General features: G+C 39.2%; 2 protein-coding genes across 3 annotated transcripts in view; both read left to right on the top strand.

Moving 5' to 3' along the window:
• The first annotated feature begins 794 nt into the window (after positions 1-794).
• On the top strand, positions 795-4,655 carry LOC120442677 (C-type lectin domain family 4 member M-like). Of its 2 annotated transcripts, none has more exons than XM_039619656.1 (7): positions 795-931; positions 1,407-1,484; positions 2,106-2,192; positions 2,269-2,433; positions 2,565-2,728; positions 2,859-2,971; positions 3,088-4,655. In XM_039619656.1, exons 1-7 carry the CDS (start codon positions 865-867, stop codon positions 3,203-3,205), a joined length of 792 nt encoding a protein of 263 aa, XP_039475590.1. In that variant the 5' UTR covers positions 795-864; the 3' UTR covers positions 3,206-4,655. The 2 variants fall into 2 exon arrangements, with proteins under 2 accessions (XP_039475590.1, XP_039475591.1); XM_039619657.1 differs by having other exon boundaries at positions 2,859-2,928; positions 3,088-3,219.
• A 139-nt stretch (positions 4,656-4,794) lies between these two features.
• LOC120442676 (C-type lectin domain family 4 member G-like) overlaps positions 4,795-17,171 on the top strand; it is a 90,345-nt gene continuing 77,968 nt past the window's right edge. Inside the window, exon 1 of the mRNA XM_039619652.1 lies at positions 4,795-6,085. The gene's annotated coding sequence lies outside the window, so the exon portion shown is untranslated. The remainder of the gene's footprint in view (positions 6,086-17,171) is intronic.

The raw sequence follows: 17,171 nt of genomic DNA on the forward strand, positions 1-17,171 counted from the left end.
ACCTGTCCAACTCCACCTTGCTGTAATTTAAGGTGTTCTACGTCATCTAAATGTGTTTCTTGTAAAAGTGCAATAACAACATGTTCTTTTTTCAAAAAAGGTGAGTATTTTTCTCCTTTTAATAGGATTATGGAGCCCTCTTAGATTCCATGTACACAAATCCGGTAGTACCTAACGTGTTGACATCATAGCAGTGTCCAAGCATCCTGCTACATAATTACTATGCGACACTCCTGGGTTTCAAAAATGGCAGTTTCAATTTCTACCTTACAATAGAAATACTAGACCTCCCGAAAGCCTCAGGAATTTAATAAAGTCACAAATTATAAAGCAAGTTTAGTCTTTTATAGCTCCTAAAACTATATCTTTAGGTTTCTTTTTTTGCTGGACATCACACTAGTTTCTCTTGTATATCTGATAAATGTTTTTCCCTCTCTGTTGATCATCTGTCCAGAATTTCTTTCTGCTTTTCATGCAGTGCATGCTGGACCACCACCATATGTGGAAATTATTTGAAAAAACACACTGACAAATTGTTGCATTAACAAGGAAAAGTGCATGTTTGTTTTGAGGTATTATCAAGAAAGGAACAGATGACAGCAGAAGGAAATGAGAACAAGCTGCACACACTCCCAATGTGTTAAAACTGCTGAATAAATATCCTGTCACACCAATGCTGTGAAAGCAAAAAAAAACTCTGAACTTCCCATCTATATCAGCAAAAAGCAGAAGTTGGAAGAAATGAAATGAAAGAAGTGAAAGGCGTGGAAACAACTTTTTTTTCTTAATGATTCGCTTTAGTTTTAACACAGTGCTACTTTTTGGTGCACAAGTTACGAGAAGCTCAACAGAAAGACTTCAGCAATGGCAGAGCAGAGGTTTAACAACACACCCGTCAATCTAAAACCTAAAAAGCGATGCCAGTCAAAAGGTATAAGCTAAGCTAATGCTATTCCTTCTTCTCCCCTGTGCATCATTCTGCATCACACTAATCGGTAGTCTTTGAGGCTGCTAATGTTGGTTTGTTTGGGCAGTAGGACGATTGTGGCTGACTTCAGGCATGGTGGGATGCAGGACTGGGACAGTGAAGCGTTAAAGATCTTAGTGAAGAACCCAGCCAGCTGATCTGTGCATTCTTTTAAAAAGAGCTTAAATATATTTAAGATGGTTGATTGTGTCAACAAATTTGCTGAATTCTGTTGAGCAAAAACTTTTGTGCATTGAAAATAATCAAAAGACGCTTTGGAAAATTGTGGTTACTTACTAACTAATTAACTCCAAATACCCTTTAACCAACAAACCAAATCAGATTACTCACTAACTTTTCTTAACCAGGCATTTCTTTTTTACCTGCAATTTAAACATTCTTTGTCTTCTGTTACAACATTGTCATTCAATTCCTTCAGTTAAAACAAAGGAAAACAACGTGTTTGAAGAAATGAACATGAAAAATAAAGGAACTAAACGAACTTCTGACACAAACGGTGAGTTATACAAAGGAAATGCAAAACCACTACTTTTACTACAAGGCGTCATGCTAAGTACTGATCAGCCTGTCTTACAAACTGGAAGGGTAGAAAATTTGGTGCCTCATAATCTGCAAATGACAGTGCCCTCAACAGAAAAAACAATAGCAGCAGTCACTTAAACTAATAAATTAGACTTGATATCCACCAAATGAATGTGAAAAACAAAGAAACTAAACAAACTTCTGACACAAATGGTGAGTTATACAAAGACAAAACAAAAATGCTACTTTTGTGACAGGAACTGAAATGAAACTTACTTAGAAACTGGAAGTGTGCTGTTGGCATTTTCCTTACAAGAGCTTAATGAAAACATCCTCTCAAGTCATGTTTTGATAGGCACAGGATTCACTGTTATTGAAGTTTGATCCATAATATGGGCTTCACCTTGGTTTTGCCTCTCAACTTTTTCAAATAGATTTGTCTGTTTTTCCCTAGACAGTAACAAAAAAGTACATTAATTAGAATGGTTTTATGAGTATAAAAAGCTAATTAATGATTTTAAGTTGACACAAGCAATTTAAAATCTTAAATGTAAGAATGAATTTGATTGCTATAATAAGTATTTATTTCTCCTAGATAAGCAGTGTGCATGTATAAAATCTTGTACATCAGTAACCGCTTGCTGGGGTGTTCTGTTACTGATCATGGCCCTTCGCATCTATTGTGAGTATAACTTTTAAAATTAGTTCATCTGCAATGTGCGTGTAAAGCCAAAGAAGTGTTACATTTTGTTTTTCAGTTACCACATTGTTAATTCATAAGAACGAAGACTTAATGAGGAGTCAACTCAACTGGACAAACACCTCAACTGCCTTTGAAACACAGATCAGAGACCTGAGTGCAGAAATCCAGAACCTAACAGAACAAATAAAACTCATGAAGATGGAGCTCAGTCTTGGTCCAGGTCAGTGCAGTGTTGATGCCTACTGTCCCAAAGAAAATAACAGTATGCTCCAAATCTATCAGCTAAAAAAATAGGTAATGTAAAATAAATGTGCACTGATGATCTTTATTAATTGATTTCTATACTTGCAGAAAAGTCATGCAAACATTGTGAGGAGGGCTGGCTCCACTTTGAGTGCAACTGCTATGCAATTAATGATGCTGAACCTCATGAGCAGAAAACCTGGGAAGAAGCTCGAGAAAACTGCAAGGGAAAGATTTCCGATTTGGCTGTTGTAATTAATGCAGCAGAAAAGGTAATGAGACTGTGGCTCATTAGCACAGATTTATTTCATAAAAATGCATTTTCTTTTAATCTAAACACTCTGTGTCGCAGTGCCTTAAGCAAAGTATCTGAGTATTTCTAATAACTTTCTCTTTCCTCAGAAATATATCAGTGAGAAAAGCTGGGGGAGTTCAGGAGAAGAAGGATACTGGATTGGTCTCAGAGTTGAAGGTGGGAAATGGAAATGGGTAGATGGAAGTTATCTGACTAATAAGTAAGAGAAACTTTGAATCAATAACGATTTAAAAATATTTTTCCAAATCTGGAATAAATCAATTTTGTTTTATACCAATAATTATCAGCTTTAATCAAACTTGTTTTTTTCCTCAGCTCCTGGATTCAGCAGCCTCCTTCTGATGGTCTCTGTGTAATTTCTGTCCAAAACGAAGGATTTAAATCAGTGAGCTGTGACAAGAAGAAACAATGGATTTGTAAAAAGAGACTCTAACTATTTGAATTACCACAGTTAGACTTCAGAAGACTTTTGTAATCTGTAAATATAATTTACAGATTACAAAGGTCGACTGGAAGGTGGAAGGTCGACTCCCTTCGTTATTCCCTTCTGGGCGGGCCTCTTACCATCGATTCACTAGAGGTCCACTATCTATGAGCAAATGGCTCAAGGCTGTTTTGATAACATGACAAGAGCATACTAAGAGGGCCTTGTGACTGATCAGCAGATATCAAGAGCTGACAAGGGCAGGAAATATGTCTTTTAAACCAATGTTTTAAATTGACTGACATACATGCATTGCAGTGATACATGCATGGGTTTACTACTGACTGCAGTAATCATGATAACTCATATTTCAGTCTGCAAACAGGTTCATCTTTAGAAAAATGCTTTTTGCCATTGTGGTATATAAAAGATTTACAATTGTTTTAAAATGTCAGTTGTTTCAGAGGCTGGATCAGAGGCCAATTTTCCCCACAGAGATCATAACAACTGCTCTGCAACCAGACTTCGTCCTTTGGTCTAACTCCCAAAAACTTGCGTACGTCATTGAGCTGACGGTACCATGGGAGGGAGCAATTCAGGAAGCATTTGAGCGTAAGAAGCTGCGGTATGGAACTTGGCAGCTGAGGCAGAGGACAGAGGCTGGAAGATCAAGGTGCGCCTGGTGGAAGTGGGGTACAGGGGCTTTGTTGCCAGTACAACAGCAAAACTGCTTAGAGAGATTGGGTTCAGAGGACAGGCACAATGGCAGCCTATAAGAGAATTAGCTAACACTGCTGAGAGAACCAGTCACTGGCTATGGCTAAAATGGGCTGACATCACTTGGGCAGCTAAGGTAGTCAGCTAACCGCGAAGGAAAAAAAAGAGGGAAGCCAGATCGGGCGCCTCCCTTCCGGCTCTCCTCTCTGCTCTCTCCTATGTTGTCCCTTTTGTCTTTCTTCTCTCTATCACCTTTTCTATCCCTTTGAAGAAATGAGGCTCTATCAGGGTTATATTTTATGACTGTCATTTGTACTTAGAAACATAATCATTTATGCTTAGAGGTATATAATCGTTTGCATATTGATAGAATGTCTCATCCTTAGTAGGTCTTTAAGATTCTGTGTACCATGAGATGGGAGTACGTTCACTCCTTTTCCAGAGTTTTCTGGCATACCACACACATCCTAAGGTCATGAGAGAGGTCGTATCTTCTCTTTCTTTTATATGGTATGGCAAACACATCTACACATACACACGCATACCTACACGTACACAAAGACTGGTAGTATTTGTTCACACACATGCCTGTTTAAGATGTCATATGTTAATGAAACTATTCATATTCATGTAACCACAATAAAGAGCAGTGCTACGGAGGGGCTGACCGAGAGTGACGGGGTTCAAGCGGGAACAGCGCTCGGTCCCGATTACCTCCCTCGTGCACGAGATCACGCAAAGAGCTCTGGTGTCTTGTGTGTAGTCTTTGCCACTGCAGTAGATTGTCTCCGTCCCAAATTTTAATATGATAATGTCGATCAGATCTCTAATCATTAAACCTAACCAAGGAAAAATGGCAGATTATCTTGGTTAAAAGACCAAAAATTGAGGCACACAACGTTTGCCGCTGGTAAAGTTTCTGGCCTGCTTTCCTCATAACAGCCATCCCTCAAGATTTCCTCCATTCAAAGCAATGTTTTATCAGGGATTGTAACATCTAGTCCTTTTACTGAATCATTCCCCTCTCTAAAGCCAGAGTTGCAGAAATTATAAGGTCACGCCTCTGCTAGTTTCTGGTTCTGATAGGAATAAAGATTATTGTTAAAGGTTCAGTGTGTGGCAGGTAGGAATTGGACTCAAACATACAGGAAAGGGGAAACAGGAGTAGGGGGAAAAGGAACAAACTGAAACGCAGATTTATTGATGAACACAAACCAAGTACAAAATAATGAAGGTCAAACACAGATACCAAAAACTGTCACTCCTATCAAGGACCCCATCAAAGTTGAAGGAATACACAAGGCACACAGGAAAAGGGAAACATGACAGGTGACGACTGAGATCATATTTACACCAAGATGATAATGAGGCAACAGGCAAAGGGTAGGAGAACAGCTGACACTAATCACAGATAATGGGACGGGAAGTAGAACCAGCGAGTTTCCTTTTTTTACTTTGAAGGTTTGTGTCTTGTTAGGTCTAATTAGGTTCAGCTGTGTTCCCCTCTGGTGTGTCATTCCCTTGTTACCCTTGTGTGTATTTATAGTGTGTGCCAGCCTGTGTTCCATGTTGGTTCGTCTGTGTTACTTAGTAATCTCCGCTCCTCTCCCCATTCTGCTCTCCATCTCCTGCATAACCTCCTTATGTTTTCCCCTGCATGTGATTCTGTGAGTTATGGTTTTGTTTGTTATTAGTTTTCCCCAGTTTAGGTTTACATTTAGTTTTGCCCTCGCTTTTGTTATTTATCGTTCACTGTAAATAAACTCACTTGCATCACCGTCGCTGTCTGCAACTTGGGTCCTCCTTCGCTTCCCCACACGACTGCTTCCCCAGCCGTGACATTTAATCATTGCATTTCATACAAAACCCACAAAGATCTTAAGAGTATGAATACATTTAACTGTTTGTGGGTTTTTTGTGTTTGCATTTGTTTGTATTAGTTCATAAAAATGAACTTTTAATGAAAACTAATCTCAACTTGGCACAAACGTATTAGAAAATCTGATGAGAACTAACTGAAGAAAACCAGAACCTTAAGAAGAAAAATGAGCAGCTGGGGACAGATAAGAAACATAACCGAAGAAATGTGAAACACGATGACATCATGGAATGAGTTCGGTGTTAGTCGAGCTCAGTGGAGCATTGATGCCTGCTGTCCCAAAGAAAACAACGGTATTTTCCAAATCAATTAGCTCCAAAAAGACATAATTTTGGATAATGGTAATTGCATGTGGTTCAGCTGCCAAGTATTTAAATGTCTGTGTGCCGGGGGGGAAGGGCTATGTGTACAACAGAGATATGTTTATAAAAGTTCACAATTAATAATTATAGAAGTTTTACTGTACAAAGAATAGGACAGCTGACAGCATTTAGGACAACACAGAGTAAGATGTAAATTGGCACTCGGTTGTTTTTCATTTGTGTCACTAAAGGGGGCTTCTTCAGTGCAGTGCAGTTTGTATACTGAGTTTCTGTTCCCTGTATTGATGCTGTTTGGCCAAGGAAGGGCGATGAGTTACTTCACAACAAGAAGGCTGTTGTCTGAAGTACAGTGAAACCCCGCCTTACGAAGACCCCATTTAACGAAAAATTCAAGTTACGAAGGCACTTAACGGCAATATTTCTGCCCGTGGTACGGCAAAATGCCTGTGTAACGAAATCCGCTGGCTGAGCCCAGAATGCCCACAATGCCTTCCGAATTATGTGATAACCCCTTGGCTTTCGTACTTGCATTTCGCTGTTCCACGTGAAAGACGTATTGTTGTTGCAGTGCGCTATTTCGTGTGCTTTTCGTTTGCAATTAGCCTATCGTTCATTCATAATGGGGCAGAAAAAACTTTCTGCAAGTGATTCGAGTGAAAAGAAGAAGCGTAAAGTGCACTCAATGGAAACAAAGAGAGAAATTATTGATAAATATGAGCGAGGTCCTCCTCTACCAAGAACTTCGTCTTCAGCCAGCATCACCTCACTCAAAAGGCGAAATTTTGACTTACGAAAGACCCCCTAGAAAGAATTTATTTCGTAAGTCGTGGTTCCACTGTAGGCTATCTGTATTCTGGTATTTTTGTGGTTTTTATATATCTGTATCTGACCGTATTCTTAGCTTAAGTGCATTCTATTGAATCAAGTTATTGTCACAATATTGTGGAATTTTGACAAAAGTTTCTAATCAAGTTTTTTACAAATAAATAACTGAAAAGTGGGGTGTGCGTAATTATTCAGCCCCCTGAGTCAATACTTTGTAGAACCACCTTTTGCTGCAATTACAGCTGCCAGTCTTTTAGGGTATGTCTCTACCAGCTTTGCACATCTAGAGACTGAAATCCTTGCCCATTCTTCTTTGCAAAACAGCTCCACAACTGCTCTGTGATGGCCTCAGAGGTTGTCTAAGAGAATATTGGGAGCAAAAACACCATGAAGTCCAAAGAACACACCAGACAGGTCAGAGATAAAGTTATTGAGAAATTTAAAGCAGGCTTAGGCTACAAAAAGATTTCCCAAGCCTTGAACATCCCACGGAGCACTGTTCAAGCGATCATTCAGAAATGGAAGGAGTATGGCACAACTGTAAACCTACCAAGACAAGGCCGTCCACCTAAACTCACAGGCGAACAAGGAGAGCGCTGATCAGAAATGCAGCCAAGAGGCCCATGGTGACTCTGGACGAGCTGCAGAGATCTACAGCTCAGGTGGGGAATCTGTCCATAGGACAACTATTAGTCGTGCACTGCACAAAGTTGGCCTTTATGGAAGAGTGGCAAGAAGAAAGCCATTGTTAACAGAAAACCATAAGAAGTCCCGTTTGCAGTTTGCCACAAGCCATGTGGGGACACAGCAAACATGTGGAAGAAGGTGCTCTGGTCAGATGAGACCAAAATGGAACTTTTGGCCAAAATGCAAAACGCTATGTGGGCGGAAAACTAACACTGCACATCACTCTGAACACACCATCCCCACTGTCAAATATGGTGGTGGCAGCATCATGCTCTGGGGTGCTTCTCTTCAGCAGGGACAGGGAAGCTGGTCAGAGTTGATGGGAAGATGGATGGAGCCAAATACAGGGCAATCTTGGAAGAAAACCTCTTGGAGTCTGCAAAAGACTTGAGACTGGGGCGGAGGTTCACCTTCCAGCAGGACAACGACCCTAAACATAAAGCCAGGGCAACAATGGAATGGTTTAAAACAAAACATATCCATGTGTTAGAATGGCCCAGTCAAAGTCCAGATCGAAATCCAATCGAGAATCTGTGGCAAGATCTGAAAACTGCTGTTCACAAACGCTGTCCATCTAATCTGACTGAGCTGGAGCTGTTTTGCAAAGAAGAATGGGCAAGAATTTCAGTCTCTAGATGTGCAAAGCTGGTAGAGACATACCCTAAAAGACTGGCAGCTGTAATTGCAGCAAAAGGTGGTTCTACAAAGTATTGACTCAGGGGCTGAATAATTACGCACACCCACTTTGCAGTTATTTATTTGTAAAAATGTTTGGAATCATGTATGATTTTCGTTCCACTTCTCACGGTTACACCACTTTGTATTGGTCTTTCACGTGGAATTCCAATAAAATTGATTCATGTTTGTGGCTGTAATGTGTCAAAATGTGGAAAACTTCAAGGGGGCCGAATACTTTTGCAAGCCACTGTATTTAATTAAGATGGGGAAGAAGAAGAGCTGTCCTCTATATCTTTATCATACTGTTCACATCAACCACAGAGAAAAACAGGAAGTTCAGCTTATTAGTAGTCTGATGTTGTGTATGTTACACATAGTGTTCGTCAATTCAAGTTCACTGTTTTTTGGTTTGATTTTTGTTTTGGTTGTTGTTGTTTTTTTATTTTTAGTGTGCATGCTTAATAAATATACATAAATCCATGCAAAGAAGATTTAAGGCAGTTCTGAGGCCAAAAATGGGCCAAACATGGTGCTAGCATCACTAAGTCTCTGGTGTGTGTGTAAAAGAATACACAGTGTAAAGTTCGAACATGCTGTAGGACAACTTATTTTTTTCAGCCAAAAGCAGAAGCTGGCCTGCCCAACAGTGCAACATCTCTTATTGGTTGCAGTGACATCTTCTACAAGACAATGACCAAATTATACTTCAAAAACAGAACAACTGTGAAAACTGCTGTTATGTATGGTTGGGTGTGAGGGAGTTATAGATATGAGCCTAAACAATTGATGGAAGAAGTGCTTCTGTAACTGTTAGAATGAAGCTGTGCTGTGCAATTTCTTTCCAAAGTAATTGATGGAAATCAGTAAGCTGTGGTGAACCATGAACCAGTGGATTATGCAAACTTCAGACATCTACTGGATAGCCTGTGAAGATATTATTAATTAAATTAAAACATGGACATTGTAAGTTGTTGCTGCTGTTTGGCCAACAGTGGGCGCTGCATTGCTAATCTCTGGCTCTCTTCCAGTTTGGTTTTTGTCCCGTCTTTCTGTCCATCACCCCCAGCCATTCACTGAAAGATGATGGCTGCCCCTCTCTGAACTTGATACTGTTGGAGGTTTCTTTCTGGTAAAAGGAAGTTTTCTTCTGCACTTTCGCCAATTGCTTCCTCAAAGGGGATTATTCGATTTCTCTGTATTATTGTCGGGTTTCTATCTTACAATAGAAATACTAGAGCTCCTGAAAGCCTCAGGAATTTATTGGTCTCAAATTATAAGGCAAATTTAGAGTTTTATATTTTATATCTTTAGCTTGAGATTTTATGCTCGACATCTTGTGAAGAAAAAGGAACCTCTCCTCTGAACTGAATAAGTATGAGTTAGAGTTGGATGTCTCGAGACCGGTCTTGGTCTCGAGACCACTTTTACGTGGTCTTGGTCTCGTCTTGGTCTCGACTGACTTTGGTCTCGGTCTTGGTCTCGGTCTTGCGTTCTCAAATCGACGTAGTGTTCGGGAGATTTGGAGTCAACCATCAGCGGAGCGGGTAGGGGGGGGGCATACTGGGCTTAAGCCCGGGTCATTTTTTCAGAAGCATGGGGTCTTTTGGAGTGTAATTTATTAGTTAGATGCCTGACTGACAACTGTATAAAACAAAAACACACGAAGCGCAGAGCGCACCGTCGTAAATTCCCCCTAATTTTGGTATGATCCGAGCTCAGGCACTAGGCGACTGAGCGCAGCACACATGTAAGCGAGGGGGGAGAAGCTGCTCCCTGCGAGTTTGCTGCAGACAGAGGAGAGCTTAAGTTTGACCAGGTACCAAAGCAAATCATTTGTACTGTACAAATAATGTAAATATGATGGTGTATCACAAAAGATCGATATAAACTGATCACTTGGTTGCGTTACTTGCTCTTCGAGTGAATCAACAAATGGATAAATAAAAAGCCGAACGACAATGCTGATTTTTTTTAGAGAGTCTTAGCTTACATTTCATATTTTCAGTTCTTACCCTCCACGGCTAAACAAACTCTCTAAATCAGTTTCAATTGTGTACTGATGTAAACAACAATGGACATAAGAAGCTTCTTTCAAAGAAAAAACTCAGGTTATTTTATATATTATGCTTTGTATGTTGTTCAGTATATTTCTATGCAAAACAAGAGGAATTCCAATACACAGCAGTATATTCACAGTTTAAACCAGATATTTACATACACTTTAGGGAGAAAACATAAAAACTTTTTTTTTTACTGTTAAACATCAATTTAGAGTAAACTTGTTTTGTTTTAGATAAATAAATGTTGAAATATCTTCTGAATTAGTTAAATGTCAGAATAAAAAGAGGGAGCTGTCTATTTTAATCACTTTCGTCAAATTTAGGAGTACATATACACTAAGTTTATTGTTAATTAATAAGAAAACTCCAGACGATTCCATTCTGAGCTGAAGAAGCTTCTGATAGGTTAGTAGAGTCCATGTGAGTAAATTGGTGACACACCTGTGGATGCATATAAGGCAAAACACAGAGTCTGTTTCTTTGAACTGGGGAAATCAAGAGATGTCAACCGAAACACCAGGAAAAGAATCGTGGAGCTTCATAAGTGTGGCTCAATTTTGAATACAAAATACAAAAGTTAACAAATATGTTTTTTATATTTATCAATCTAAAAAAATAAACATTTAGTCTGATTTGATGTTACAATGTTTGTGTTTTTATCTGAAGAGTATGTAAATATCTGGTTTCAACTGTATATTTGATGATGTTGGTGTTTGGCTTGATTGTCAGCACAAAGAGGGAGAGAGAGGAAAAGAGAATGAGAGAGAGGAACAGAGAGAGAGATGAAGAAAGAGGACAAAACAGAGATGGAACAAGAGCAGGTGAGACACACATGTTAGTCAAATGGTTGTTTGCCAAAACTCATCAGAACATGTATCTAGTACATAGTGTAACTTTTTAGATACCATTTGTTAGTTTTCAAATTCTATATTTATTAAGTTATGCAGGCTTATGAAGGCTAAATAATTATATAAACTTGTCTGAATCTAAATAGTGTACTTTGGTAGAATTAAAAAATAAGTGTAGTGCAGGTCTATGATGATTTTTAGTGCTACTATCATCTAGTTTTGATTCTGGTTCTGTTTTGGTTAAGTCCTAAGTAGTCCTGATTTTGAACTGTTGTAGTCCTGTTTTAATTCCGGATCAGTTCTGGGTCTGGTTGAATTGGGGTTTAGTCCCTGTGTCTTGATACAGTTTAAGGTGTCCTGCATATGTGATATTTATTTTTTTTCCTATATGAAGTCATTTTTTTTTTTTAACAAAACTCAAAACAGAGCCTAATAATCTTTCAGTCATTTCTACCCTCACTTAATTTCCTTTCGCTGCTCAGCTCTCACACAGTGGCTCAGCTATGCTCCAATCCCTCCATGTTGTGGCCAATCACATGCGAGGATATAGGATAATATCATTATGTGAAAAACAGAGAGGGTGAGAGACGCGACAGTCAAGTGGAGCGTGCGTCTCTCCTCTCAGTAAGTGAGTGAGACAGTAGACAGCGGTGAGGAGGGCTGTGCGAAAGCAAAAACACATAAATATGCCTGACACCTGTAAACGTAGCAGCATCTGGCTGCAGTTTAAAGACTTTTTTGTCTCGATCTTGGTCTTGGTCTCGTCTCGACTTGGTCTCGGTCTTGGCCTCGTCTACTTGGTCTTGGTCTTGTCTTGGTCTCGATACCCTCTGGTCTTGGTCTTGTCTTGGTCTCGGATTAAGCGGTCTTGACTACAAGTCTAGTATGAGTTGACATGTTTACACTAGTTTCTTTTGTATATTTGATAAATGTTTTTTCTGCTTTTCATGCAGTGCATGCTGATGTCTGTTTGTTTTAAGGTATTACCAAGGAAGGTACAGTTGACAACAGAAGTAAATGAGAACAAGTTGCAGTGATTTCTGATGAGTTAAAACATCTGAATAAATATCCTGTCAAACAAATGATTTCAAGACAAAACAAAACTCTATGAACTTATGAGTAAAAAGCAGAAGTTGGTTGAAGCAACGGAAATGAGAGGCGTGGAAAGAACTTTTTTATGATTCTCTCTAGTTTTATCACAGTGCTCTTCTTTGGTACACAAGTCACAAGAAGCTCAACAGAGATTGAGATTTTAGCAATGGCAGAGCAGAGGTTTACCAACGGATCAGTTAATTTAAAAGCTAAAAAGCGATCCCAATCAGAAGGTAAGCTAAGCTTTTCAAATACGGTGCATCTACAACCTGATGTTTACAAACTCAGATTGTAGATCATGTAGATGAAAGTCTACATCTTTATGTTTTCATCATTTCAAGCAATGTTTATTTCTTGTACTGTTTTTTCTACTGTAATAGTAAATGCAAAAAACTGACAAAACCAAGATAAGTAAGAGGATGAGCTTACTAAAAGTGCTTCCACAAAAGACAAAATTTCCCTTGATAATGCAACAAACAAACAAGCAAAACCTTTTATGCATTGCAAATAACCAAAATATGCTTTGGAACATTGGCGTCATTTTGTAACTAATAACTTCAACTACACTTTAACCAACAAACCAAATCAGATTACTCAGATTTACTTTTTTACTTGCCCCACTCTTTGTCTTCTGTTACAAAATTGCTATTTAATTCCTTCAGTTAAAAAGAAAGGATGACAACGTGTATGAAGAAATGAACATAAAAAATAAAGGAACTAAATGAACTTCTGACACAAACAGTCAGTTACTGTATACAAAGTAAATACAAAACCGTTACTTTTACTACAAGGCATCATGCTAAGTACTGATCAGCCTGTCTTACAAACTGGAAGGGTAGAAAATGTGGTGCCTCATAATCTGCAAATGACAGTGCCCTCAACAGAAAAACAATAGCATCAGTCACTTTAACTAACAAATTAGACTTGACATCCACCAAATTACTCAGATTGACTACCTTTTTTTCTTTTTTACTTGCCATGAAATCATTCTTTGTCTTCTGCTACAAGGTTACCCTTTAAGTCTTTCAGTACGAATGCAGGAAGAAAATTTATATGAAGAAATGAACGTGAAAAACAGAGGAACCAAACAAACAACTGACACAAATGGTGAGTTATACAAAGACAATACAAAACTGCTACTTTTGCGACAGGAACTCATATCAGCCTTGCTTAGAAACTTGAACTGTGCTGTTGGCATTTTCCTTACAAGAGCTTAATGAAAACATCCTCTCAAATCATGTAGACGATTCACTGTTAACGAAGTTTGATCCATAATATGGGCTTCACTTTGGTTTTGCCTTTTTAAACTTTTTCAAATAGGTTTTTCTGTTTTTCCCTAGACAATAATGAAAAAGTACATTACATAGTTTTATGATTGATTGATTTTTGCCTCTTAACTCAGTTCACATATCAATATCATATTTAAATCTGTTTTGTCAGTAGCAAATAATGAAAGATGAAATTAATTAGAATGGTTTTATGAATCTAAAAATCAAATTAATGGCTTCAAGTTGACATAAACAATTTAAAATCTTAAAAGTAAGAATGAATTTAAATGCAATATTTATTTCTCCTAGATAAGCGGTGTGCATGTATAAAATCTTGTACATCAGTAACCGCTTGCTGGGGTATTCTGTTACTGATCACGGCCCTTCGCATCTATTGTGAGTATAACTTTAAAAATTACTCCATCTGCACCCACAAGCAGACAGGTCTGGTGTCAAGCCGGCACTGCTGGCTGTCTACTGGTATGGCAAGTGGTATGTCATCAGGATATGGGCCAGGCCTGGCCTAGATGGCACTGTTTATGTGATAGCATGCCACATCTGGCCCGAATATGGTTTGGTTTATGTGGCCCAGGCTCATAGAAAACAGGTCTGGCCCGGATCCGGTATCAAAAGCTGGCACTTCTGACTGACTGGTGTCATGGCAGGGTGTATGCCAACCAGATATGGGCCAGGTCTGGCAATGATGGCACTATTTATGTTCCTATTTTCCTATTTTAGTTAGAAGACCCAAATGCAATGTTGCAATACTACACTGCTATGGTAGCCAACGTTTCAAATGCAGGTTTGTGAGTGTACATTTTATCCAAAACTTAGTGAGGGTTTAGTGTTTACCACTGGGTGGCTATAGCTCAGGATGTAGAGCACTTACTGATCAGTAAGTTAGTGGATTGATCCCTGGTTCCTCCAGCCTGTATGTCAGGAGTGTGAATGTGTATGAATCTAGTTAGGAAGCACTCAGTGTAGAGAAAGTCTGTGACTGGGTGAATGTGGCATGTTGTATAGAGCATTTCGAGTGATCTGGGAGAGTAGAAAAGCGCTATATAAGAATTAGTCAATTGACTCACTGATCAGAGCTTTGGCATTTTACTTTTGCACTATTATGTTCCGGCACATGTTGTTATTACATGGCTTGATTAAGGTACACATTAGGCTGACACCTGGGGCCTGAAACTGTTCTGGGCCAGCACAGGGCCAGCGGTGTGTCTGCACCTGGCCCATGGCTGCACACAACTTACACATGGCCCACATACTGCAAAGAATGATGCCCCTTTGGTGGCACAGATAAGGTTTGCCAGAGGTAATCCACACATGGGCGAGCACAGGGCCACCAGTGTGTCTCCTGCTGGTCCATTTGTGGGCCACATCTGGCAAACCAGATCTGGGCCACCAAAGGGCCGTCATTCTTTGCAGTATGTGGGCCATGTGTAAGCACATTGTGTGGGCCAGATCCAGGCCATACCAATTTTGCTATGTGGGCAGTGTAGCGGCAATCTTCGGTCCTTCTTTGCTGCTACTGCAGAACGTTTCTGACTCGTGCTTTTCTTGGATCCCTTGTATGCCTTTCAGTAGCAAGAAACAAGGCGAATGTAAAAAAGCAAAACATTTATTTACTCCACACAAAACCGAAAAAAAAAAAATGAATGCCTACGGAGCTCCGTTTACATGTGTGTTATATCTGGGGCGACCGTGGCTCAGGGGATTGGGAAGCTCATCTGTAACCCGAAGGTTGCCGGTTCGATCTCTCTGTCCTGGTCGCTGTGTCCTTTACCCTACCGCCTACTGGTGATGGCAAGAGGGGCCGATGGTGCGATATGGCAGAAGCGAGGCTTCTGCAGACTGTGGCTACAACTGTAGCTTGCCTCCACCAGTGTGTGAATGAATAGTGGAATTGTAAAGCACTTTGGGTGCCTAGAAAAGCGCTATATAAATGCAATCCATTATATCTGAAACAACAGTAAAGAGCGACAGTCAGAAAACTGTTGCTCCAAGTCCTGCTTACTTGCTTAAACCTTCATCACCAAATGGTGGCTCAGCACAAACCTGCTTTACGACACCTACCAACTAGTGGTGGGCGGATGGATCCAAATATAGATTGTATCGACACCAAGTCGGCTTCTGATTTATATTAGCCTCATAAGATTGATTCTTTACTTTAAGTTCCGCTCTTGTTTGCAATGCTGTTGTTTTGGCAAAGACGAAACAGCCAGGTCACTGCACTTGCCGCTCATGTGTCAGTGCAGAGCAGGCACACTTTGGTTCCTCTCCGCCTTCTTGTGTTTAGATGTTGCGCTGTCACATGACATGACTTAGACGCATTGGGGGTTGTTAAGTTGTTAACAACCCCCAAACCCCCGTGATTGTAGACCACGCCCCACCACGATAATAAAGCATTTTCTATTTAATTATAAACTTTGTCCTAATTATGTCCTAGGTTTTAACTATTTAATAATAAAAAAGGAAACATCATAAAAAAAAACTTAAGGTCATGAAAATTAATTGAGATTTAGCAATTCAATGACGCATCAGCCTTATTTATTGAAAAAGTATCGGTATCGGTATCAGCGATACTGGCCCGTATTTACTTGGTATTGGACGGACACCAAAATATGCAGTATCGCACACCACTACTACGAACACTTTACAGCAACACAATAGATTAACAAAGCAGGATACATTTATGGAGCATAGTATATTACATTACAACATAAAATAATCAAGATTCTAACTAGGAACACAAATTAAAGATCATAACAAAATACTTAAATACGCCCTGATGTATTTGAGTAAAATATTGGCCTGAAATGACAAACCTCTAATATGCAATGTGTGTTTAAAGCCAAAGAAGTATTCCATTTTGCTTTTCAGTTACCACATTGTTAATTCATAAGAATGAAGACTTAATGAGGAGTCAACTCAACTTGACTGCAGAAATCCAGAACCTAACAGAACAAATAAAACTCATGAAGATGGAGCTCAGTCTTTGTCCAGGTCAGTGCAGTGTTGATGTCTACTGTCCCAAAGAAAATAACAGTATGCTCCAAATCTATCAGCTATAAAAATAGGTAATGTAAAATAAATATGCATTGATGAGCTTTATTAATCTTTCTATCCTTGCAGAAAAGGCATGCCAGGAGGGCTGGCTCCCCTTTGAGTCCAGCTGCTATGCAATTAATGATGCTAAACCTCATGAGCAGAAAACCTGGGAAGAAGCTCGAAAAAACTGCAAGGGAAAGATTTCCGATTTGGCTGTTGTAATTAATGCAGCAGAAAAGGTAATGAGACTGTGGCTCATTAGCACAAATTTAATTCATAAAAATATATTTTCTTTTGATCTAATATACTTTGTGTCACAGTGCTTTTTGAGTATTTCTAATAACTTTATCTTTCTTCAGAAATATATCAGTGAGAAAAGCTGGGGGAGTTCAGGAAACAAAGGATACTGGATTGGTCTCAGAGTTGAAGGTGGGAAATGGAAATGGGTGGATGGAAGTTATCTGACTGATAAGTAAGAGAAACTTTAAATCAGTAACGATTTAAAGATATTTTTCCAAATCTGGGATAAATCAATTTTGTTTTA

Source organism: Oreochromis aureus, linkage group 11 (assembly GCF_013358895.1).
Source record: "Oreochromis aureus strain Israel breed Guangdong linkage group 11, ZZ_aureus, whole genome shotgun sequence".
Lineage (NCBI taxonomy): Eukaryota > Metazoa > Chordata > Actinopteri > Cichliformes > Cichlidae > Oreochromis > Oreochromis aureus.

Coding starts and splice junctions, on each gene's coding strand:
- LOC120442677 (XM_039619656.1), top strand. CDS start 865: ATGGCAGAGCAGAGGTTTAACAACACACCCGTCAATCTAAAACCTAAA. Junction 1,485..2,105: donor ACGAACTTCTGACACAAACG/GTGAGTTATACA, acceptor TATTTCTCCTAG/ATAAGCAGTGTGCATGTATA. Junction 2,193..2,268: donor CATGGCCCTTCGCATCTATT/GTGAGTATAACT, acceptor TTTGTTTTTCAG/TTACCACATTGTTAATTCAT.